The following is a 24,064-nucleotide window of genomic DNA, read 5'->3' as shown; positions in this document are numbered from 1 at the left end:
AGTGGCAGACGGCTGCGTGAACTGCCGCAGAGGCAAGATGTCAGCGCCGGGGAAAAACAAACTTGGCCGTCTGGCGTTAGATTGTTAATTAATTGCTGTTCGGGGTACTTGTTGTTGTGCGGTGAAACAGCTGCATGGCTCCGGCTCGTTCTCCTTAGGTTGTTTTCTTTTGGATCCGACCTGGGTGCTAATAAGCCTTTTACTATGGAGCTGGCTCATCTGCAGGCTGGGGTTTCCCATCACCGCAGTGACTGTCACACTATGTGGTCAACACGCACACACACACACACACACACACACACACGCACACACACACACACACCCACACACACACACGACGTCAGCTAAGGAAGCAGCGTTTCTTAGTCATGTGTTTATATGTTAGAGTGAGGAGACGTTTCATCAGCAGAGCTTGACAGGTGCACCGTAAATGGTGAGAGCTCTCAGCCTGTCGGCATGTTTGAGTGTTTCTGAGTGACTCATATTTTTCCTCTAATGATGATGAAGACAACATATGATGTGTTAAGCCATTAGCGTGTGTAGTATTTTTTGAAATGTCATCTTCTATCCATATTTATAGCTGAGACTCTGAATAATTGCATAAAACACGTGCAGTTCATCCCCTTTAATATACAAGCAAGGTCCACTGCCTTAGTTTAGGGACTAAGACACCGAGCCTGAACTGGATTTAAGTCATCATCTTCCCACATCCCTTTTCCCCACTCTCTGTAGTGAAGGCACAGAATTGCAAAGTGCTATGATATGCAAGAATCAAGGTAAAAGTTAACCTCTCGTATTGATTTCTGTCATTAAATGCTGGTAAGAGGTGACAAAAACAGGAGAATTTGAGCTTTTAAAAAAGATGTCCATAATAATAATACGTAGTATGTAATATATACGTACTAACTGAACCAACAAAAAAATTGTTTTTCTTTTTTTCCAGTGAACATTGATTTTAAGAGATGCATACGAAGTGATGTATGTTTATTTCTAGCCCAAAAGCCAATACAGTTGTTTAATTCCTTTAGAAGACTGAATGGCTTCATTAAAAATAAAGAATCTGTTTCATTTCTTTGTAATTAGAGAAACAGACAACACAGCTTTCACCTGTTTCCAGTGATTTCACCTCAAAATCTATAGTAATGATTTTTACATATATTGAAGCCATCTGGCTTCAACATCACGGGTGTCCCCGGCAGGTAGAGTTAAAGCGACACATTTAACCATTACATGCCTCAGATAATTTTCAGTAAAAGTTCTGCGGTAGCTTGTGGGGTTGCTGTATACCCAGTATGTTTGTGCAGCAGAGATAAAAGTGCTTGATCCCCATCCAACTCGGCGCAGTGCGTTTAGTGATAAGGGCCAGATCATGCCCGTTGCTGCTCTGGGCCGTGCAGCCGAGACATTTTGTTTTAACTAATTCTGATGACTCAAACTCTAATGAAATGAGATCCACATTGAGAGATGGAATTAAAAACTCCCACAGATCTCGGTAATAGAGTATTATACCAAATGCATATTGGATAAGGATCCTATTTTTAACTTTAATTCATCCAGGCAACATTTTCCTGAGCACCAACGCCCAGCTTATAAAGTTACACACATTCCCACCTGGACGTTACCCCCTAAAACCACACTCCGATCCATTGGTCATGTGCAATGCTGCTGGAGAGGATGGAGGTTATGGTGTCTTGCTCAAAGGCATTTCAGTGGTGGTTAAGAACAAGAGGCATGCAGTGTCACTGCCACTGTTACTGTCTCTCCAGGTTTTATGTTTGATTGGGGATATAACCAGCAGCCTCTCAGTCACAATCTCCGTTTTATCACCTTAAGGCTTAAAGTTACTGAACCGACAAGCTCTATATATATAAATGTGTGTGTGTGTGTGTGTGTGTGTGTGTGTGTGTGTGTGTGTGTGTGTGTGTAAACTACTGTGTTTATGTAATGTACACATCCAGTTATTTATGAATTACTACTTTGGTGCAGACTGAAATAGCTTAACAACTATTTGCTGAATTGCTGTGAAATTTGGTACAAACAGTCATCCTCTATTAATGATGAATCCAAATCAAATTGATTGTCCCTTTCACTTACAGTATGCAGTGATCTATTATATCTGTTAAGCACAAAATAGAGATATTAATGATTCCATGTGATGTTTTGTAATGACTTTGCTGATCCTCAGATTTTTCCTCCGGTGCTATTAGAGGTTCTTGATTGTGGAAGAAAAAAAAACGTCCACAGTTATTAGATCAGGATGAGTTAACTTTTCCTCCAGCCATCAGATCATACATTTGTTTTGGTTTTGGTTTACGAATATATACGGGCAAAACTAATTTCACGCCCATCACTCTGAGTCGTACTTTGTGTTTTGTGCAGATTTCTTCGCATGCTAGCAGCTAAGTGAGGATGGTGAAACATTACCTGCAGCTGCTGAACATCAGCTTGTGAGCATGTCAGCAGGCCGATGTTAGAATTTAGCACAACCTCGTGGAGCTGCTGTTGACTCTTGATTATGTCATGTTTAAATTTCTTACGAAGAATTTTTGCCTCTTTTTGTTTACTTAACGATTTCAGGATTGAGCAAATGTCACGTGAGACAGTCCTCCTATAAAAAAAAACAAAAAAAAACAACAACAACAACAACAACCCATTGAGTCATTTGTGCAAGCTAATTCAGGAGATGCTCCTATGGGTCGACTTGTGTGGTTGTTCGGGTTGGAAGATTTGTTATGTGACCTGCTTGTTTTTCAGTAGTTCAAGTTTATTGTGCTACAAATCTCGTGTGTTTTGGCAGCTTGAGTTAGCGGACAGTTCCTTAGTCTTGATCAGCGAGAATCTGAAGGTGTAAGACAGCATTCTTAAAAATGCAATTGGTTCGTGAAGCTGAGTTTCCAGGAGTGGGTTGTAAGAGCTGGCTGTGAAAGAGGACTAATGGCTGCCATAAAACAACAGTGTAAGTCTGTGTCCTCTCTGTCCGTCCTCACCGTGGAGGAGATGAAATGCTTCTGCACAAATCCATGAATGCTAATTAAATTGGTCTCGCTTGGCCCCGGTGTAAGGGACAAACAGGATGAAATGCACATAAACCTTAGGTGTGAGTGGATGTCTTTAACATTGTCACAATATCTACAGTAATATAAAATACAGAGTGGAGGCAGTGAGAGCTGCGATGGCTTCTTTATTGAACAACCCACTCATTTTTAAATGTGTGATGGGTGAAACTGCTTCTGAGTAATTTTCTCAATTTTCTCAATAACTCTTAACAATGTTTGTGTAATAGTTCAGCTGCCATCTCGGTACATTATCACAAGACATTTGTCGCCGGTGTCATCAACCTACATAACAGCACTACAAGTTATTTTAGGTTAATATATTTTCAGCTGTATAAACTGGTCCTGAGCCCTGAATAATATAAGCGTATCCTTCCCGCTGTCAACCTCAATTTGAATAATTTATATGCAGAAATAAATAGAAGCAGAATTTCTGGCACCAACTTGAGAAAGAGGAAATTCCCCTTTTTTTCCCCCCCATATCACCATGACTTTAATGAAATCAACAGCAGAAGTCGTGTTCTGTTATGCTTGTCATCTCGCTCTGCTTTCTGAGTCAAGGTCTCGCCCGATCACTCATCACTCTGTTGGCAGGCTGCTTTCAGCTGCACTTGTCACACTGTGATTTCTGGAACCGATAAGAGGTCTGATTGAACATTTGTTTGGTCTGTGGGAACACCGCCGGAGAATGGCTTGTAGTTGTTCATTTAGCCTCTTTCTACGGTGAAACACCAACACTGGTTAGAAACAGACAAAACAATGATCTCAAGTCATGGTCCGTTGGCCTCACAAACGTTTGAAATGTATTACAAATACTACAAAACGGCAGACTATGGCAAACATGGCCACTGTTAATGAATCTAAAGAATATATGATTGTGCACCGGTGGAGATACATGCAAATTTGAAAAGCCAGTCATAAGGATAGTTCAGACACATAAACCAAAAGCTTCTGAAACTTGGTTGGAGCTATTTTTACATTTGTTTATGCACTTCCTGTGTTGCTATAGCTTCATACTGTCATACTGTCTGACCACCTTTCCGCTGGGGATTATTCCCAGTCATTGTATCTTAATGGACGTAGACCTCGGGTTAACTTTGAAACTATTGCAGCCGCCTTTAACCAATCAACATTGACCTGGCTTCAATTCCTCGATATTTGCTAGTGCTGTCACACCTGTTCACATCACTTCATCTAGCTTTGCCACCGCCGCCATTGTTGGAGACACATTTTGACTTCTTTTCTCCAGACATTATGTCTTTCTGTTCCCCAAAAAGGCTCAACTTCAATCAAAAATGTTTTATACTAGAAGTATTTAACTGCTGGGCACCAGATGTTCCCTCCTTCACTGAACATTTAATTCTCACTGGATGCACACTGGAAGGTTTCACATTAAACTTGACTAAACTTGACACGAAACAAAAAATTTGCTTCCAAACTGTTTACAATATCCTAAAATCTTGTAAGCACACATTTTTAACTTCAGCAGATGAAAACGGCGTCGTAGTTTCTGTCTCTGCTGGTACTTAATTCTGCACAGTGAAGGTCAAACATTGAAGTGACGAATCAATAAGGAGAATTTTAAGCTGTGCTTGCTGAGACTTTGTGTGTAATATTTCAGATTTTCTTAATGTTCGTGTTTGTGTGTGTGAAATTTCTGCTGTTGCGATGCATGGCTAGTTTATTCTCTGTTCTTGTAAAAGTATTGATCTCTCTGAGACTTCTGGAATAAATAATGCCTACAAGCACCAGCATTTGCAATAATCAAAACTCAAAACACATCTGTTTCACTGCCACTTTCACTTTGTCTGTTTGATTGTTGAAGTGGTAGATGCTTCATTTGTACCTTTTGAAAGTATATTCTCAACAGCGTCAGCAGATTTGGGATTAAAACCTTCTGACAAGCATAAAAAAAGTGGAAAAAGAAAATCGGCGACAAAATGTTACTTGAAACACAAGACGTGGTAATTGTTTTGTGTCTACAGAAGTTCACCATGAATTATTCATCTGTTTACTCTCTAACATGACCTGTATGTGATTGCCAGCTCCTTTACATTTATTTGATGACTTACATTTTTCAGAGGTGTTTGTGGTTCAGTTCTTTTCTAACGGACACTTTGAATTTTTGTCAGAAGGAATTAGCGATCAAACCATGAATTATCTGTCCCTTTCTACCACCTGAGCTACAGCTTTTGAGCCTTTTTTTTTTTTTTTAATTTTTATCATTTAGATAATTTTCAGAAGAATGACATTCAAGTGGATCTCCTCGGAGTTGGATTAGGAGGCCAGTTTTAGGGCAGCTCTAATATATTGTATTATGCCGAACCTTGTCCATCCATTTATCTGGTTAAGTTATCATCACCACTTCAAACTTCAAACTTGTGTGTTGTCAGATTTATCTATGGATTGTTTTTTCTTTCAAATGTCTCCGAAAACCCAAATATTGTCCGAATGGCTCGACCCTTTAATGAGTAGCTGTCAGTACCTGCTTGTGAATTTTGACAGTGTGGAGGCACACGAGTGGAATATAGTGCAGAAAACGAGTCAATTTAAGTCAGTTCAAGGGTTTGTCCTCTCTCAATGACTGTTTTCATGTTTGTGTTTTTTAAGGGACTGTGTGTGCAGCCTAAATGACGACGTGGAACTTGACAGCAAGTAAGACAACACCGATGGTCGCTGCCATGCCAACTGGGGCCAGTGCCTTGACTGTGACTCCAGCCCCTGTCGCATTAGTCTCCACGGACAACTCCACCGAGCCGGTCAACGAGAACGATGCTTTCGACGAGATCAAAAACAAGTTCCTGAATGAAATCAACAGGATCCCACGTGAGTGTCGATTCCAGTGCCGATCCAAACCTGTTCCGATCAACCGTGAGCCAACTGTTACTGATGTGATGCTAAGCAACGATTTTGGAATTAGATTCTCTGTTTAGCTGCAAGCATTGGCAGCCCCATAATGTCTTTATTCAGTATTGATCACTGGCTGCTCTTCCTAATGGCAGGGAAATCTAATTTTCACCCAATCTAATTGCTAACCTACCACCTCTTACTAAATATATTTGGCCCAGGACACGACATGAAGTAGACTAAATGATCGGTCTGTCAAATGTCAAAATATTTGCTTTCTTTCTTCTCTTCCTGGGTTTGTGATGTGCCATCGATACATTGGTCTGTATATTCTCCTCAGTGCCGTCCTGGGCCATCATTGCCATTGCCGTGGTCGCTGCTTTACTCATTCTAACATGCTGCTTCTGCATCATCAAGAAATGCTGTTGCAAGAAGAAGAAGAACAAGAAGGGCAAGAAGGGGAAGGGTGACATGGGAATGAAGAACCTGAAAGGGGGAGAGGTATGTTCCACCGCGGGAGGTCGTGTCTCGGCAGAGGGAATTTACACCAGCACTGTATATCTAGCGAGGCGAATCACAAATAGCTTTAACCTGTTTATGAGCCTGTTATGTAACAGCTGTGGGGCTTAATGTGTAGCGGAATAAACATAAAACATGTGTTTGATAAGTACGACTCAGCTAATTTATCATATTTTACATATTTTAGTCCTCTAGCATAAAAGAAATGACCTCCCTGTTTGAAATGTATTAGTTTACAGATGAGATTACAACACAGGCTGTTTGACTTTCTGATGCCTGTCTAACCCAGTCAAGCGTATTCTCCGCAGGTGTTAATTACATTCTTTATCCGCCATGATTTTCATGATTTATTTTCATTTTCTCTCTCTCTCTTTTTTTTTTTTGTTATTTAATGTATTTGTCATGAATGTTATTGTTGCTCTTTCTCTCACGTGCTTTGGGAGTTGAGTGAAAAATGACAGGACTTTTATCACTTTAGCCCAACCATTGTTTTCCTTACAGTCATAAAGGAGTAATTATCGAAATTAGTGTTTCGCACAATGCTGCTGTTCGGGGCCTGTAATTATATATTTTTTTTCCCCACATACTTGATTGATGATTTGACACAGTCCCATAAGAATACATCTAAAAGTGAAGTTATTTTTAAAACCAAACAGCCCTCCTGCACCAGATATGATTATGCTAATGAGGAGGCTTCTCGAGCTGTCATTTTCCTCACTCCCTACAGTGTAGCTGACTGCATTTGCTGTGATTTGGTGTCTGCTGTGAGTTCAATCTCTTCCTTTGTCTCTGCTCTCCTCCTTCCTGCTTTGTGTCTTATGTGTGCTCCGTGTATCTTGACTGTGGTGGACTTCTCTGCCTACGGTAGGTCTGATAGCACGCGGCACCCCTCTCTGGCCGCTCTGAGTAAGCGCAGACCAGGGCAGGGGGGGGAGGGGAGCGGTTGGTGTGGAGGGGGGCGGGTGGGCTGGTCTGAGCTTGAAAGGGGTTGGATTGCAGTGATGATGACAATGAGTGCTATGGCTTCCTTAGTTCTTTGCAAGCTTAGGTGCTGCGGGTGCTTGAGGAATCTATGGGAGCGATTAAGCTGCTTCGCAAAATCCACTGAACTGATATGCCGCACCAATTGCTATGTCTTGAATACTTAGAGATTGCAATTTTTTGGCAAAAAAAACCAACAGAACAAATCTGTTTAATTGTCTATGGTTTGAAATGAACATGAAACTCATCCTATGGTTGAGCCTTTGAATGACGAGTGCACTGAGCAACTCACTAGTGATCACTAACATGCATGTGCAAGGGGTAAGCTGGGTATTTGTCAAATAATAGCTACATAACTGAGAGCTTAGAGCATGTTTCCGCTATGAAAGGCCTCGATTGTGCAGCACAACCACAAAACTGACAAATCAACTCTTCTCCAGAGACACATTGACTCGGGTACGAAATTCTTTCGCTGTACCCCGGTTGTGCAAACACGCTCCGAGTTCCACCGCAGATAAAGCTGTTTGTACCTCTTGACAAAGACCAGCATATGCCCTTGCAGTAGGTACCATTGAATGGCCACAACTTGACTTGAGAGTAACTTTCCTGGATGACCCATGCTGCTGACATACTAGGTGACAGTCATTGATGCCCTCTCTCTCCCTGAAACACCCGGGTCTCACTGAGGAGAAATGGTGGGCCAGAATGTTTGCCCACATTTGCAGTCAACTGCAGAGGCCTGATTTCAGTCGATCCAACGCTAAGGCTACAGCTAACTGTTTTAACATACAGTCTGTTTAATAATTTAAAAAAAAAAAAACTCATCACCGGGCTTGTTTTTCAACCTCATGGAGTTGACCGACGGGCATTCATTCAGACATACCATGTCTTTATCTTTGAACTCCCACTGGAAGTTTGAGAAGAACTGGAAATTCTCAATATAGCATGATCCCGCCATGGATGTGTACATTTCACTCAGAACATATGTACAGACATTTCTGGACCCAGAAGTTTTATTATTTTATTTAAAATGCATATCCTTTACCTCTCTTCAGAAAAATCACAAGATAATCCATTTACATTTGCCATCAGAGATAAACTTGGATTCTGCATTGTGTGGCCTGGCATGCTTGAATGAAAAGCATTTAGCACAATAAAGTTAGAGAATGCCACATAGAAGGATGTCGTGTGAGTAATGTGTGTGTGAGAAAAAGAGAGAGTGAGTTTTTAAGCATGCATGAGAGTCGGCATGTAAGCAAATGTGTGTGTGTGTGTGTGTGTGTGTGTGTGTGTGTGTGTGTGTGTGTGTGTATACAGGACAGTATGTAGTGCAGTGTGTGTGATAGTGTGTGTATTATCTGTGTGTATGTGTGTGTGCCCTGTTCCTCTTCCAGCTCATCAGTGAATAGCTGGACCCTCCAGTCTTACGAAGACATCAGTGTTTTTTCAAGAAGACAGCTGTAGGAAAGTAGGCCACGCTGAGATACTATCCAGCTTCTTACAGTTCCCGAAAAGGAGATTTTTACTTTAATATTCATATCAGAGCAAATTGCTCTCAACTCGATTAGTCGTAACCGCCTCTAAAGAGATGAACACACTGCAGAGTCGCAGGGTGTGATGTAAAGGCAAGATGGAGGATAACAGAAGATTTGATTTATCTTCCTCTTCATCGTGCCCTGATTATCTCAGGAGCCGTTCGCTGTCATTGAACTGCTGATTTCTGTTCGAGCAAACGACCAGGAGGCACAATCAGGCTGAAAAATCTGACATAGATTGTGAAATCTTTCAGTAATTCACTTAGTCAGGCCAGAGGACAACAATAGGAGCTAAATCCTATCAACAAAACCAGAGTAAACACATTAATGAGACTTTGGAAGGAGATAAACGGCAGACGTTAAAATCGTCTGGCGTGAAGTAAACCTATTTGTCTGCCTGCTCGCGTCATCAGACGACTTTCACCTGCAGTTGTAGCAAGTTTGAGAGCTCTTGGAGAAAAGTTCAGGAATCACTGCGTCAGGGGTTTGATCAAATCACATCTACGCCTCATTGCTGTGTCCTTCACTTCCTCTCAGTGAGGACAATCAGCTTCTACTTGAGATCCTGTACACGGGGTGGACAAAATAACAAGGACATCGAGCACTGTAGTGCAATGCAGTAATGCCGTAGCTCTGCAAGCGCAACATTCGTAAACTTTGAAGTGTTCCCTTTTGTGAACACTTAAAATATTGGCTCACCATTGCTGATACAGCTTTCCCCTGTGTGGGTTACACCATCACGACTTTTTAGATTTTTATTTTTTTTTTGTTTATAACAACTTAATATGACTCATTTGGGGATGAGTCATGTTTGTGAATTGTGTAGCTTGCCTGTGACCGCAAGGCTGTTCCCTTCAAAGACAAAGTCCTGTTTCCTGCTATGTTATTTTGTCCACTCCCTGTAATATCACTATTACTGGCAGCTACACAAGTGAGTCATATTAATTTGACATTTCATAATCACTAATTTCTGAAGTGAAAAAGAGAACTTCCAGAGGTTTTGCAGAGCTACGGTACTAGATTGCTTTGTAAAGTAAGATGTTCTTATTTTTCTGTCCACTCCCTGTATATTGACTGTTTATTCTGTTGTTTCTCTCCTTTACTCTTTCTCTGCCTCTCCCTATCCTTTGCACGATAACGTAGAGTTCTATTATAATGACCTTTCTACAACATTTTGTAGTTGAGATATTCCTCAGATTTGAGCAGATTTATTACATCTGTAACTGTAATACTCATAAAATGTATACATAAAAAAACAACAAAAAAAAAAAAAGCAAATGGTGTCACCCAAGAAATAGTGAAATCAAGTCAGGTTGCAACCGTGGTCATCGATGAACAGATTGCACTAAGTAACATGGGGGTAAGTGGCAGGTAGGTGCTGTGACTAACCCGACTGCTGATGCCCGAGGCTTGGTGTTCAGCACAGCTGCCACCTCACAAACGTCCTCTCACTCCTTTTTTCTGGTGCCCGTCCCCCTTCTGTCTTTGCAGAAACAACAGGATGACGATGATGAAGAAGATGATGTGGAGCCGGGACTGACCGGAGACGAGAAGGAGGAAGAAGTGAAGGAGAAGGAAAAGCTCGGGAAGCTGCAGTACTCCATCGATTATGACTTCCAGGAGAACAAGGCAAGCACATGAGTAGTTTATTTTATGTATTTTGTTTTGTCCAAATGAACTCATCACAGTTAGAGCAGGACCTTTCAGTACGTATGATATATTAGCATCTCATGCTATAGTTTGTTTTTGGCATTTCACTGGAATTTCTTTGTTGATCATCCAAAATACAAGCTGAATCAAGGACGAGTATTTAATCGTGGTTGAGCTTTAGAAATATATATATTTTTTTGGTATATTAATTAAATAATTCCTTCCTCCCCAGCTGGCTGTAGGAATCCTGCAAGCAGCTGATCTCCTCTCCATGGACAGCGGCGGCACCTCGGACCCCTACGTCAAGGTCTTCGTCCTCCCTGACAAGAAGAAGAAGTTCGACACAAAGGTTCACAAGAAAACACTGAATCCCGTCTTCAATGAGTCCTTTACCTTCAAGGTAAGCTGACTCTGAAAGGTGGTCGCCCTTCTCTTATGATTTATTAAAACGACATGCTTGTCAAGCTATTTGATGGGTAGACAGGTCCTGCTAAAGGTGAACGCCTGCTCCTTTCTGGTAGAGCTTAGAAGTTACTTAGATCTCCTATTTCTTTTTACTCCAACACTTCCGGCCATCAGTGATAAAAAGCAGCAGACTCACTGAAGGCGTCTGACAAGAAGAGCATGGTGGAGAATCACATTAAAGGAGAGGGCCACCTCTGGTGCGCCTCGCCTGCTGACACAGCTCTATAAAAAAACAATTCAAACAGCTTTACCTTGTCAAAGTCAGGCAGCTCTGCTGAAGCAGCATCTTGGGATGCCGGACGGTCCTGAGCTCCGGGCCAAAGTCACAACCAATACTGCTCGGTCTGGCTGACTTTATACTGAGTACACAGATTTTGTCAAAAGCTGAGAAATGTGTGATTTGTGTTGCAGTTTGATAGAAATGAGTGAAATTAGATTGGTTGCTGGCTTTCAGATACCATTCCAGGAGATGGGAGGGAAGACACTGGTGATGTCCGTCTACGACTTTGATCGCTTCTCCAAACATGATGTCATCGGAGAGATTAAAATACCCATGAACACCCTTGACCTGGCAAAGCCCCTTGAGGTGTGGAGAGACCTGGACAGCGCAGATCAAGAGGAGGTAAGGACGGTGTTTTTTAATACCCTACTTATCATTCTGCAGACTCCTGCTGCATTACTTCCACCGTGTTCTCATAATATTCAGTTTAGTCATATTACACCTACCACAATCAGCAAAAGGCAACAGAATAACAAATGTAAATGAAACAGTTGGAAAATCAACTACCTAATACAAAACACTACAGTATTTACAGAGGCGTTTCCTCTGTGTATACACGGCTGGATCAAGTATGTAAATGTGGAGGATAAAAAATTAGAAACACTTCTCATTATAATATAATATAGTCACTCACCTTTACAACACATATAACTGATTTTACACATTTCCAACAATGTCAACCAACACTGAACCTAATAAACTAATGTACAGTATAGACACACAGAAACATGCAAATCACACTAATGGACATTTGCCAGATTAAAAGGCCAATTTAAGAAAGCCTTTTTCAAGGGCAACTTCAAAGACTGACACGACACCCGTCATGAACATGAAGGAGTCCCCATGCATGTGGGTGACTCTTGTCATTTAGTGTTATTCGAGCAATTATGTCATTATTAAAGCCACGTTGACATAGTTTGGGCCGTCTTTGTTTCGGCAACTTGACATTAACCAAGACGACATAACCTCTCATAAACATGTAACCCTAACTTGTACCGCTGTGGTTGAGGTAGAGGAAATTCTTCTTCACATTTAGAAATAGTTAGAGTTGGTCATCTATTGCAATCATTCTCCCAAAGTTTTCCAAAGCCGCGCTTTGCTGTCAGACCTCCTTAACTTGATGAACCAAAAATATAGATGCGACACATTTCCTATATTACCTCAAATCTCAAACATATCTATCATTTCTCCTCTGCGGTTTCTCGCCATGTATCAACATATCCGTGATGCCGTGCTGCTTCTTCTGTCTTCCTGCAGCCTGTAAAGGTGCTTTCACTGTTAAGCTGTACTGGAATATGAAAAACGAATTTTAATCAATGAAACCTGCTCCCCGGAGCCATCTTTAAAAGAAATACTCTCTCCACTGTTAATTTGACTCACAGTCTCAGATATTTTATTAACTCTGAAAAGACCAACTTGATGTAATTAAAACATAATTCCTACTGGTACTCCATGAATAATGAGGTTCAGGAATTATTGATATTGACAGTGCATATTAAAAAGGCACAGTGTGTGTGTTTGTGTATTGTACAGCAGAGAAGAGATGGAGGTTTGTGCTTCTGACCTCATTTAACTTTGTCTTCTTACCTCCTCCTCACAGCCAGAGAAGCTGGGTGACATTTGCATCTCCCTGCGTTACGTCCCCACTGCTGGCAAACTCACCATCTGTATTCTGGAGGCTAAGAACCTGAAGAAAATGGACGTGGGTGGATTGTCAGGTGGGCTTCGTCAAACATTTTCAGAACAGAACACCATATATTGCATTTTAATATCACATTTACGCAACTGATGCTGATTCAGTGCTCGATGTGGACAAAAAAAGACACTTGCTTTGCAGCGAGACGGCGGCGTGTAGAAGAGCGTGCCTCTGAGCACAGCCATTAGGTCGGTCCTGCTCTGCTCACGTGCTGACGCCGCAGTACTCACCATGCAGCAGCCGTCACTCCTCCTGGCTTCAGCACTGGCCCCATCTGTTGGTGCATCACAGCACTGCGACCCAAACATGCATGTGCGGAGGATTTGGGATTTTTTTTTTTTTTTTTTTTTTTAATTTTTTTTATCAACGTGTCATGATTTTACACCCTGTTCCTGTTTTCAGATCCGTATGTGAAAATAAACCTGCTGCAGAACGGAAAGAGGCTGAAGAAGAAGAAGACGACGGTGAAGAAGAACACTTTGAATCCGTACTACAATGAGTCCTTCAGCTTTGAGATTCCTCTTGAGCAGATGCAGGTAAGGACATGGAGTTATATTTTTTTTAGATCCTTTAAGATTTATCAGGAGTCCCACAGTATGGTACAGACTCGCTCTGCAGAATGCTGCTGTAAAAAAAGTACTATTTCTAAGAGGAAATACAGTAATTACAGATTCCTAATTACTGTGAAACTCCAACTATACAGTACAGTAAAGTAGAGTTTCTATAGAATACCTACAGTGTGAAGAGATCACAGCAATTGAGCAAATCTTAAGCTCGTGACAATATTTCTGAAATTGGTTGTACTTGCATTAATGATTGCGATCATTATTTCCTATAGAAAATGACAACCGTTATATTTAAGTTGCAGCTTTTAACATTTAAAACAAGGCATAAAAGTATCTACCTCTCAAAAATGTTAAAGTTAAATTCATTAGCAATAAATTGCACTGTTGCTTTTAAAAAACTCAAGTTTTGCTGCTACAGTTTTGCTTGGTCTGGTATGATTGTTAGCTTATGGTGGCTAATGTTGGTGAACTTCAGATACATAGATGCTGTGTGACTAACATACAGTTTGCTGACTTGATTCGATGACTCTCATATTGTGACTTTTAAAGGAATAGGTTGAGTGAAATCAGAAGATTGACACCAGTCTATGGTCCACCTGGTAAATATAAAGCTACTGCCCGCCACTGCCCGTGAGCTTAGTTTTGTATAAAGTCACTTCTTCACTCTGAGGTTTGCCAGGTAACCAAAAGGGTCTCCTGAAATTTCTTGCTCCAAGCCAAGAAATAATCTGTCACAGTAAATGAGATGCATTATGTTGATTCGTGATTTTTACAGGTGTTGGCTAACTGGCTGCAGCCTCATATTTGATGTTCAGACATGAGCGTTGTAGCGGTCGTCTCAAATCGCAAATGTGCACGTACAGGTGGCACAAAAATGTGTGTAACTCAGGTGTTGATGTTGATCAAGCGACGTAACTTGGAATACATACTCGCCAAAGTTATATCTCACCAGCAAGTCCCAGTCGCCACCATCCAACCAAAAAAAAACAAAAAACCCTCAAGCCACTGACATCAGCTACCACAACTGGACCATTACGCATTTTACAAAACAATTAAAAGCCCTGAGTTGAGTTTTCTTTCCACCCCTGATATGCCTCCGGTAAAGTCTTCGTGTCGTTCTGAACCTTGCTGCAATGCTTTGCCCCGACTCTCCCAGAAAATCCTAGCTGTGATCACAGTGCTGGATTACGACAAGATTGGCAAGAACGATGCAATCGGGAAGATCTTGGTGGGAAGCAAGTCCACGGGGGCTGGGCTGAAACACTGGTCCGACATGCTGGCCAACCCCCGTCGCCCCATCGCCCAGTGGCATCCACTGCAGCCAGAGGAGGAGGTGGATGCCGCCCTCGCAGCCCTGAATGCCAAGAAGTAAACTCCCCACCACCTCTCCACACCTTCCCACCCCATGCATTTTCCATCATTTACCCCCCCCCCCCCCCCCCCCCCCCCAGGGTCCCACATATCAGTGTATATTCCAGATGAGCACCCCAACTGTACATCCACTCCCTTCCTCCTCCTCCTCCTCCACCAACCACCACCACCACCTCTTTCCTCTCCCACTGCCACCTCTCAAAAAGATCCATACTCGACATGATGGGAAATATAGTTTAAAAATGTTATATTAAGTCATGTCACAGAAAAAAGAAGACAAGTTACAGGATGGACAGATACTCCGTTGATTTCCTTTAGATCTATTTTTGTATTGGGGTTGTGGTTCCATGAAATAAGAATACAGAGTAGACGATGAAGAACAGTAAAAGAGTGCAATATGGGAATCTGGTGATAGAGGGGATAAAACATACATTCACTCATGTTGTACTTCTCACTCCTTCCCTTTAGTGACACAGTTTGCTTAGTATAGCGCTTAAATAATAATAAAATGCTTTATACTGCCATATGATAGAGAAATAACACAAGCAGGTCCATTCCTTAGGTGTATCGTGCACCATGTTCCACACCTGCCAGTTATCATTCTGTTAGTTTGAAATACATTCCTAGAGTTGGGTAGCGAAGTAGGGATAGGCACATATCCGGTTACCCACAAACACACTGCCTTTTTTTTGATTAGTTGACCTTCTACCCATCGTCTCAGGAAAACTGAGAGGAAAACTGAAACTCCATGCCTTTTTTTCTAAACGGGTTGTTATTATTCAAATACTCCACTGGATGAGAAAGAAGCGTTGGATTCAAAAAGCTTGACCGCTGTTTTTTTTTTTTTTTTTTTTCGGTGACCCAAGGCTCACGGTTACTAGTGTCAGTTTATCCATGAAAAGGTGTGTCAGAGGGGAGCGGGAGGGAATCGTGGATTTTCTCTTAAAAAAAAAAGATAAATAAAAAGGGTGTTTGTGTATTTTTGACTGTGTGCAAAAAAAAGAAAAGAAAAAAAAAGGCTGCGTCTGTCATCCGAGCGACAAAAAGCGTGGAAATATCAGAGCGGGTACAACACAGACTGAGTCCAACCACCAATGACATGATATTTACAAGGTGTCGATTGCTGCCTGCAGTCTCCCACCTCCCCTCCCAACGCCTCTGATTCTGTATCTCACTTGTTCAGTGCTACTGCCATTCGTCATGGACTTGACACAAGGGTTTTACTTCAAAGGAATCCCTATAACCGTCTTACAGTCATAAAGGAGACAAGCCTTCCAAGTAACAAAATAAGCAATTTTCAACTACCAGGGACGCCTTCCAGTTAGCGGTGTTGTTCTCTTCATTTCTTTCTTTCCTCTATTTCTTTTTTTCTATCTCTTTTTCCTTTTGGTTCTCCCGTTGTTGTTTTTTAAAAAAAAAAAAAAATTGATGTAACTTCAAACGCTTTTAGTCCTTAAGCACTTTAAATCAATTTTTTTTTTTTTTTTGTTAAAATATGCTGAGAAACCAGAGCTTTAATTATTTATGTTCAGAACAAGTGCTTTTCTTTTCTTCTTTTTTTAGCAAGGGATTGCATTAATAACAGTTTTATTTTGTTATTCTTTGTTTCACCTCAGCTTTGCTTTATGTCTTTTAATTGCTTGGATAGTACATCTTTCACCTGATTGCAAGGACGTGGTCTGGAAGAAGGCACTGATCCGTGTGTACTTTATACACAGCTTACCAAACTGTTAAATTGAATTGCACTACTGGGTATTTTTCTGTTCTGTGGTAATTTGACGCTGTTCTTTGTAGTTTTTTTTGTTTTGTTTTGTTTTTGTGATGAAATGTTGTGAGATTGAAGTTTTCTGTGGCACGTGTGGCATGCCAGACAGGTCTCCTCGTATAAATGGACTCTGATAAGAAAAGAGACATTTTTCTATCTTGTGCTGCTCCCTGACTCCTTCGCAGAATTATTAGGTTCAGTGTAGAGAGCCGAAGACAAGTCCGATGCTAACACCTGTTAGCTTCTGTAGCTCAGTATAATCTCTTTCAGAATTTCTTTCATCTGTTTTTAGGCAAGTCAATCCTAAAAGTATCGAAACCTTTATGATATTTTTTTTTCTTCAATTTAAATATGGTTTACTTTATGAACAGAAAAAAACAACAGCTCCCACTGAAAAAATGTGAAGTGCAATAGTGCAGGTACTTCTGTCAATGTAAATTATTTCAGCCAAATCCATAAATTCACCAAAACGCTCTTCTTGAATCTTTAAGAATCTTTAAGCTGTGACGTTTTGCCCACGAGTGTCTCGGACTTATGGGGGACGGCGTATCTTTAACGCCACTAAAAACATTAACATCAAATCAACAACAACATTAGATTGTGCTTTAGTATTTTAAGTAACGTAGTTTAGTTATTAGCAATGCTGCAAATGTCTATGTCATTTGAAATGAGTTTTTTTTTTTTCTAGCTGAACCCAGAAGTTCACTTCGGCTCTCTAATATTTGTAAATTGATATTCTGTTGAAGCGACATTTTGAGGATGAACTTTGTCTCTACACACTCCAAACTGTTTGCCCAAAACTCATCAGCCCTGATTTAATTGGAAAAGGTTTATTTGTCAGCTGAAGCGCTGATATGTCTTGAGTGTTTGGACCCCAGTATATATTTCCCTTCCGGTCTAATTATTCATTTTGAAAAATGGCTGCTTGAGATCACCAACAGCAAAAAAAAAGAACTAAAAAAAAACACCCGTCGTGTGTGTGTGTGCAACCGTAAGTCAGTGTAAAGCAAATGGAGTCAACCTTTCGGACATTACCGCAGCTTTTTTTTGGCAATTTCATGAATGTTGGCTCTTGTTTCTTTCTCTCTGTTGGAAACTCTTTCTTTTTTTTTTTTTTTATTACAACCACCGCAGATCAGATTTTCTGTTTCTCATCGCGCATCATCATTTTGTTCCTTCAGTTGACGAAGCAACACTAAAGAAAAGGCAGCATGGAAGCAATCAAGCAAACCATTGGTGTGTAGTTTTGCCTATATACATAGTTCATACACGTTGATACTGCATGTTTATACAAAATACTGTACATAAGAGCATGTTTTAGAGACGAAGCAAAAATATCTCGTGTACGTAAATGGGTGTCATTTGTCATTTTAATAACACAACGAAAGGGGAAAAAAAGATGCACTGTATATTTTCTAAATGAAACAAATGTGTATTTATTTTCCATGAGGGTCACTGGAGAGAATGTCATACAAATATTAGAGTACTATTACTAATAAGAACCTTTCCACGCCTGAAATTCTTAAGCAAGTGTGTCGTCCAGTGCCGTGTGTGAGTTCATGTAGGATGAAAATGTAGCCGCATGCTTGCTATCTAACTCCTTGTGATCAAAAGCTTTTGTTTTCGACCATTTATCTGCCATTTGTTTCGTTTCAGCACCTTTCTGAAGGCCAATGTTCGACTTATTCTGAATTTTATCGATATTGATTTTTTTTTTCTTTTTTTCTTTAGGAAACAAAAAACAAAAATATGTTTTGAACTTTTTGGAACAAGGGGATCTCCAAGTCCATAACTATTTTCTATCAGCGGGTTTGACACAGCGTTACTCTGATAAAGCTAATTAGAATAAGATTGAATAACTGCGATCTGTAAGGCGGATCATAGGAGTCGTTATTTGTGCGGGTGCTGACCCAGAATGAAGTGTGTTGGATCGTATCTCTAAAAAAGGTAAAATGCATTTCCTGGGGCCAAAAAAAAATGGAACAATCCCATTCCAGCAAACACAAATGACTTGGAATCCCTTCTTTTTTTCCCTCTTTGTTTACTTGGAAGTCTTTATTTTTCTCTTCTACTTAAATGACCTGAAACACTTCACGGCTGTGTCTCTTTTACTGTGTTTATTATATAAATACGTGTACGTGTATACAAGATAAATGAATAAGATAAAAACTAAAGCCATAAAACTCAAGCACTAACTCTTTAGAGCTCAGCTGAGTCGCTAGAGTTTATTTATAAAGAAAAAAAAATCTGACATGTCTTCATTTTGCTCGGCCAGTGTTTCTCTTTTACATTCCTTTCAGTGGTTTTTGTTCATCAAGAGGGCAAAATCCATTTTACTGTATATGTGAGCATTGAGAACAGTTGTGAGTTTTAGTAGAGTGAGTGTGTCTTTTTCTACTTTCAGAGCTGTTGATGTCCTTGTTTCATAGAGGTAGCTGATTTTACAGTATTGTGATTCGTAATGTATATGACTTGTTTTGATAGTATAAATAATAGATATAATATCACAATAGGTTCTCGATAATAATGCGACAATTATATATATTTGAGAGTGTGTTCTATTCATGGGCTGAGTGCAATTTAAGAACCAAACTGGGTCCCTCTTCTGGTTTCTCTTCTTCCAGTTTAGCAGAAGAATGTACTGGTGACTACACGTACAATCAAAAACACACTGCTGGTGGTTGGCGGCTTGCGCTGCTCGGTTTTTTTGTCGGGACGTTTTTTTAAGCAAACTGCTCAAGCAACAAAAAAAGAGAGAAACTTAAAACAGTGGAACCCAGTGGAGTTTAAAGCCTGAATCCCTCCCATAGAACTATGCATATAGTTATGATTTTCAGACACATGGTGGAAAATATTTTGAACAACAGACATATGTTTCATGACATGCGCATGAAATGAAAATAAAGGAATAGTTCCAACTTTTTGGAAATAGGCTTTTTTTTGGTTGCTTTTTAGCCAAGAGTTAGATTAGCAGAGTTATACCATATGCTACCATATGTTGCTGGAGCTGACTATCTTAGTTTAGCTTAGCATGAAGAAACAGGAAGAGACTGCTATTCTGTCTCTACCAGCACCTCTACAGCTCAAACCAGTCTACGGTGGTTAGGGAAACTCGTGGTGATGAAAAGACTGGACAAAAAGAAATAGTCCCCTGTTTGTTGTTTTACATTTCAGATTGTGTACATATTAAATAATGATATGTAAGGTGTTGATTGGTGAGATTTAGGGGTGCTTGTAGGTATATTTCTTCACTTCCTGTTTCCCAGTCTTTGTGTTAAACTTCAAATTTAACAGACAGATTATCATTCCTCTCATTTAAGTCTTGGCAAGAAAGCAACTCGGCAGATTTTTCCAAATGATTGAGCTTTTCCTTTAAATTCACCTCAGTCACCGGATTCTTTCTGAAGCAAACTGCCACATCACTCCGGGCAACGATCCTCAATGTGTTGCACGATGCTGCACATTGTCTAATGCAATATTATCTCCCTTCACTGTCCCATTAAAGCTACTGACTGTGACCAAATAATGCACTAAGTGTAGTTTAAGTACAAGATTTCAGTGCATTTTTTTATTTTTATTTTTTTGTATTCATTTATTTATTGATTTATTTTCAAAAATACTGCCAGTACCTGATTTACAGTTGCCTGCATTCGTCGCCACTGTTTGAATCTGCAAAGCCAAAACAAACAGTGACACAACACACCGGATGATGAAGGCAAATGTGACTACAGGTCAACTTATAGCACAGTTTTAGAGATTTTTGTTGTTGTTGTTGTTGTTGTTTTTATTTCCTTTCACTGCTCGGGTCACCACAGTCACATGACCACCGGACAAGTTCTATGGGGGACAGAGACTGGGAGCTGTGTGTGTGTGTGTGTGGGATAAATAGATGGAGTGTGAGGCCCTTTAGCAGACGTGCTGCGAAAACACAGCACCGGATTATACAATATACAGTACAGGTCTGCACGCATGGGACACATTACTCATTCCTAAATGTACATCTTAGTGTGTATGACTATAATCAAACTCAAACAACAAGCGTAATTTAAATATGGGGATCAATCTGTTCTGTTGATGGCTGTGTAGATGTTGAATAATTTATGCATAGCTGCATCTGAAACTGTTTCGGCTGTGCAGAGACAGTCTCAGAGCACCGCTCGCACAGTTGTGTTTGGGTTTTTTATTTTTGAACAAACGCTGGGATTTAAAAAAGGGAATCCATCCAAAGTTTCGCAAACTCATTTCCCACCTTGTCAAAAACATGTTGAGGAGCCTCTCAGCAGGTAAAGACACCACTTTGAAACATGTCGTCTTGTCTCCTCTATTACTCTTTGTATTTCTTCTTTGTATTCTTGTGCACACGTGTAATCACTTCTTCTGTCGCTTTGATTTGTCGTGATGTATACCTCAGATGTAGAATGTAGGACTGTGTTTGAGTCGATGCCAGAGACGTGTCACCGTACTCCTCCACGTTTGCTTTTCCGTTTGCGTCTTTGTCTCGTTTACGTGTGACCGTCTATGTACCATCCGTATCATTGTGCTGAATAGGAAGCAGGCTCGCCGGGGTCTCCGCTGAATCTGCTTTTGCTGAGCGTAAAGACTGCCGGCCTTCATGTTTACAACGTGGACATACTGTATACTGCCAAACATGCAGGACCGAACCAAACCACCCCCCCTCCCCCACCCTACCCCAACCCCTCCTCTTGAGCGCTTAGTCCTCCACCTCTCATCCCTGATGCAGCTGTATCCTCAAGACTCTTCTTTTTTTTTTTTTTTTCCTTTTCCACCTCTTTCTCTTCATCATCTTTTAAAGCATCGGAGGACAGTCAGGTTGTGTCCTCTAGCTGTGTTTCTTCGTGTCTAGTGTCGTGGTGCGCGTGTTCATGTCAGTACTTGTGCCTACTGTGGATCGCATGCTTTAGCCCTTGACTGGACGCAAACGTTGCTCACAAACTCCTCTTGACCCTTATGTGGACAAACGTTGGGGATCCTTATAAAGTTATCAAGGGAACCAAATAACTTATTATAAATTTATCATATGTGTTACCAGTTCTGTAAAAACAAATAGGAAATAAAGGCCTTTTAATTACCATGACTTGTTTGTGTTTAATATGCAGTATGCTCCTGATAATCGAATAGCTCTGAATATATTAATTTCACCAGGAAACATTTTCATCCTTTTACACTTTATTAAGCAAAGTGAACAAATCAATGTGTGCACATCAAGCTATCATTCAACACATTTCAAGCTTTTTAATATAATATTCTGCATGGTTTAATATATCCACCGCACGTGTAGAAATAACAGACACTTGCTGCAGCTTATTTGAGTAAATCAGTTACTGGATGTGATCAAACATAACTGGTGTTACAGCATGCTGCCCACGTTGGACTCCAAAACCATCACATTGTTTAAGGAATATATTTAACACTGACCCGTTAGGTGAAGAGAAGACAGATACCAAAATCCTGTGTCTCTGGCTCGTCACCTACAGCAAATTAATGAATTTTACATCAAATATATTGTATAATTACAGTGTTTTGAATTAAACTAAGGACGCCTTTATGGATCCCTAAACTGTACCGCCCAGTATCATGCAAAGCGTGTAGTACACCCATCAGTCCACTAGGTGATACTGTTTCAGTGTCACATTTTGCCTCGCCTAAACGTGAAAAGTACACGCATGTATGACTGAGGTCAAAGAAGTAAGGTTATGTGACGAGGTACAAAGAGTGATGAGACCGTAGGTTGGGAGGCGGTCCGGCGTAATTCGATTAAACAAACACAGGACTTTTACTCACTTGGTGTTTAATTCCGTAAGAAACCAAAAATCAATATGAATTTATTTTAAGTATCGTAAGTAAGTTAAATAAATGACATAATTTAACTCAGACAATGATCTTTTTCTAACCCTAACCACATGGTTTTTGGTACCTAAACCTAATAAACCTTCATTTTCATGTGTAGGTGAGGCAAAGCGTCACACTTGACATCCTCTAGTGAACTGAAAGGGGTATTACACGTTTTAAATATGTAACTCCGTCCTTCAACATTGCGGGAACGAACTCTGATCAGCTTCATAAAGTTCAGTTTTATTTCCAGGCTGTTGGTTTGGACAAAATATTTAAGACCACATAAAGGTTGTAGGGAATAAAGTGTCAGAGGTGATTTATAGAACAATGTCTGAAGTGTGTGATTTTGGTATTTGGATTTTCATTACCTAACACAAATATGGCCAACGGGGTCAACACAAATAATCAGTGTATTCCTTTAAAACAAAATTGAGTAAACAAAGCATAAAGATTAAAACTAATAAATTCATAAATAAATAAATATATCTCTGTTACAAAACCTAACATTGTCATTCACACACAGTTGGAGTGTGTCTTCGGTTTAGCCATTCGGTTGTTTTGAAGCTGAGCTACTGCATAAAGAATAATCCACTATGAAGGACCTGCAAACAAAAAAATGAAGCACAGCAACTGAAAACACAGAGAACTGAGAATGAAACAAACATAAATTCTGTTCTCATGGAAACGGTACCATTGTCAGTGTGATCCAGGGCGGCTAGTGATGCCCAAATGATCAAAGATCATCATTGTCCACTCTCTACGAAGTGCACGAGCCCAGTGTTCTGCCTTTCAGTTCTAATATCCTTCAAATGCCGACTGCAGTGGGGACACCGTCACAAGCGAGATAAACAAAAACACAGATTTCTCAAATAAAAGCTCAACTTAATTTTCAAAATGCCACAAATTGGACTGAAACATTTATCTAACCAGTTGGAATTGCAGGTTTGCCAAAGGCTTTTATGTGTTGAAATGTGTTTCTTTGTCACTGGTCCCGAATACACAAGACCATAAGCTGCAGTAGAAAACTGTAGAAAAACCACCCACAGGTTTCCAAAGAGAAGTCTGGGGTTTAATCAGAGCAATAAAATCTGGGAGGCACTGAGTTGTGGCAAGCAGGCACTGCTGAGTGACACACCTGAGACAGTTGTCAATCAAGGCAAACACAAACCAAAACATGCGTCTTTTCAAGCCTCTTCATCACCGAGGGAACATTTTACAAACCCATATGCTTTCTGTAAAAACGTATGAGAGAAGCTGGCGGTTTTATCCGTCACTTCAGCACAGTCCGAGTCAATAATTGGCTTCTCTCTTTTTTCATACTTCAGATAATATTTAAACACTTTATGCGGTGCACCATGTAGCAACAAACGTGAAGTCTCAGTGTTATGTGTTGGTATAATGCAAGGTCCAGTATCTTCATGCAAACACCTGCAATAGTTTGAACTGGACCTTTAAATGTCATCCAAACAGCTAGTCTGGTCCC

At 40.4% G+C, this 24,064-nt stretch overlaps 1 protein-coding gene across 4 annotated transcripts in view; it reads left to right on the top strand.

Annotated features, from left to right (window-relative positions):
• Positions 1 to 21,820, top strand: part of LOC138192707 (synaptotagmin-2-like) — a 63,441-nt gene extending 41,621 nt beyond the window's left edge. For 3 of the 4 annotated variants that reach the window (XM_069140287.1, XM_069140288.1, XM_069140289.1), the window contains 8 exons: positions 5,664 to 5,879; positions 6,241 to 6,401; positions 10,427 to 10,564; positions 10,818 to 10,985; positions 11,505 to 11,672; positions 12,931 to 13,048; positions 13,429 to 13,562; positions 14,749 to 21,820. In XM_069140287.1, coding sequence (XP_068996388.1) covers positions 5,684 to 5,879; positions 6,241 to 6,401; positions 10,427 to 10,564; positions 10,818 to 10,985; positions 11,505 to 11,672; positions 12,931 to 13,048; positions 13,429 to 13,562; positions 14,749 to 14,964 — 1,299 coding nt within the window. In that variant the 5' untranslated portion in view covers positions 5,664 to 5,683 and the 3' untranslated portion in view covers positions 14,965 to 21,820. The remainder of the gene's footprint in view (positions 1 to 5,663; positions 5,880 to 6,240; positions 6,402 to 10,426; positions 10,565 to 10,817; positions 10,986 to 11,504; positions 11,673 to 12,930; positions 13,049 to 13,428; positions 13,563 to 14,748) is intronic. The other variant, XM_069140290.1, reaches the window with a different exon arrangement.
• Positions 21,821 to 24,064: the final 2,244 nt, after the last annotated feature.

This window comes from Embiotoca jacksoni, unplaced genomic scaffold (assembly GCF_022577435.1).
Source record: "Embiotoca jacksoni isolate LCO1_2020_lvr unplaced genomic scaffold, fEmbJac1.0.p SCAF_9, whole genome shotgun sequence".
Lineage (NCBI taxonomy): Eukaryota > Metazoa > Chordata > Actinopteri > Embiotocidae > Embiotoca > Embiotoca jacksoni.
This window is presented reverse-complemented; position numbering and strand designations above follow the sequence as displayed.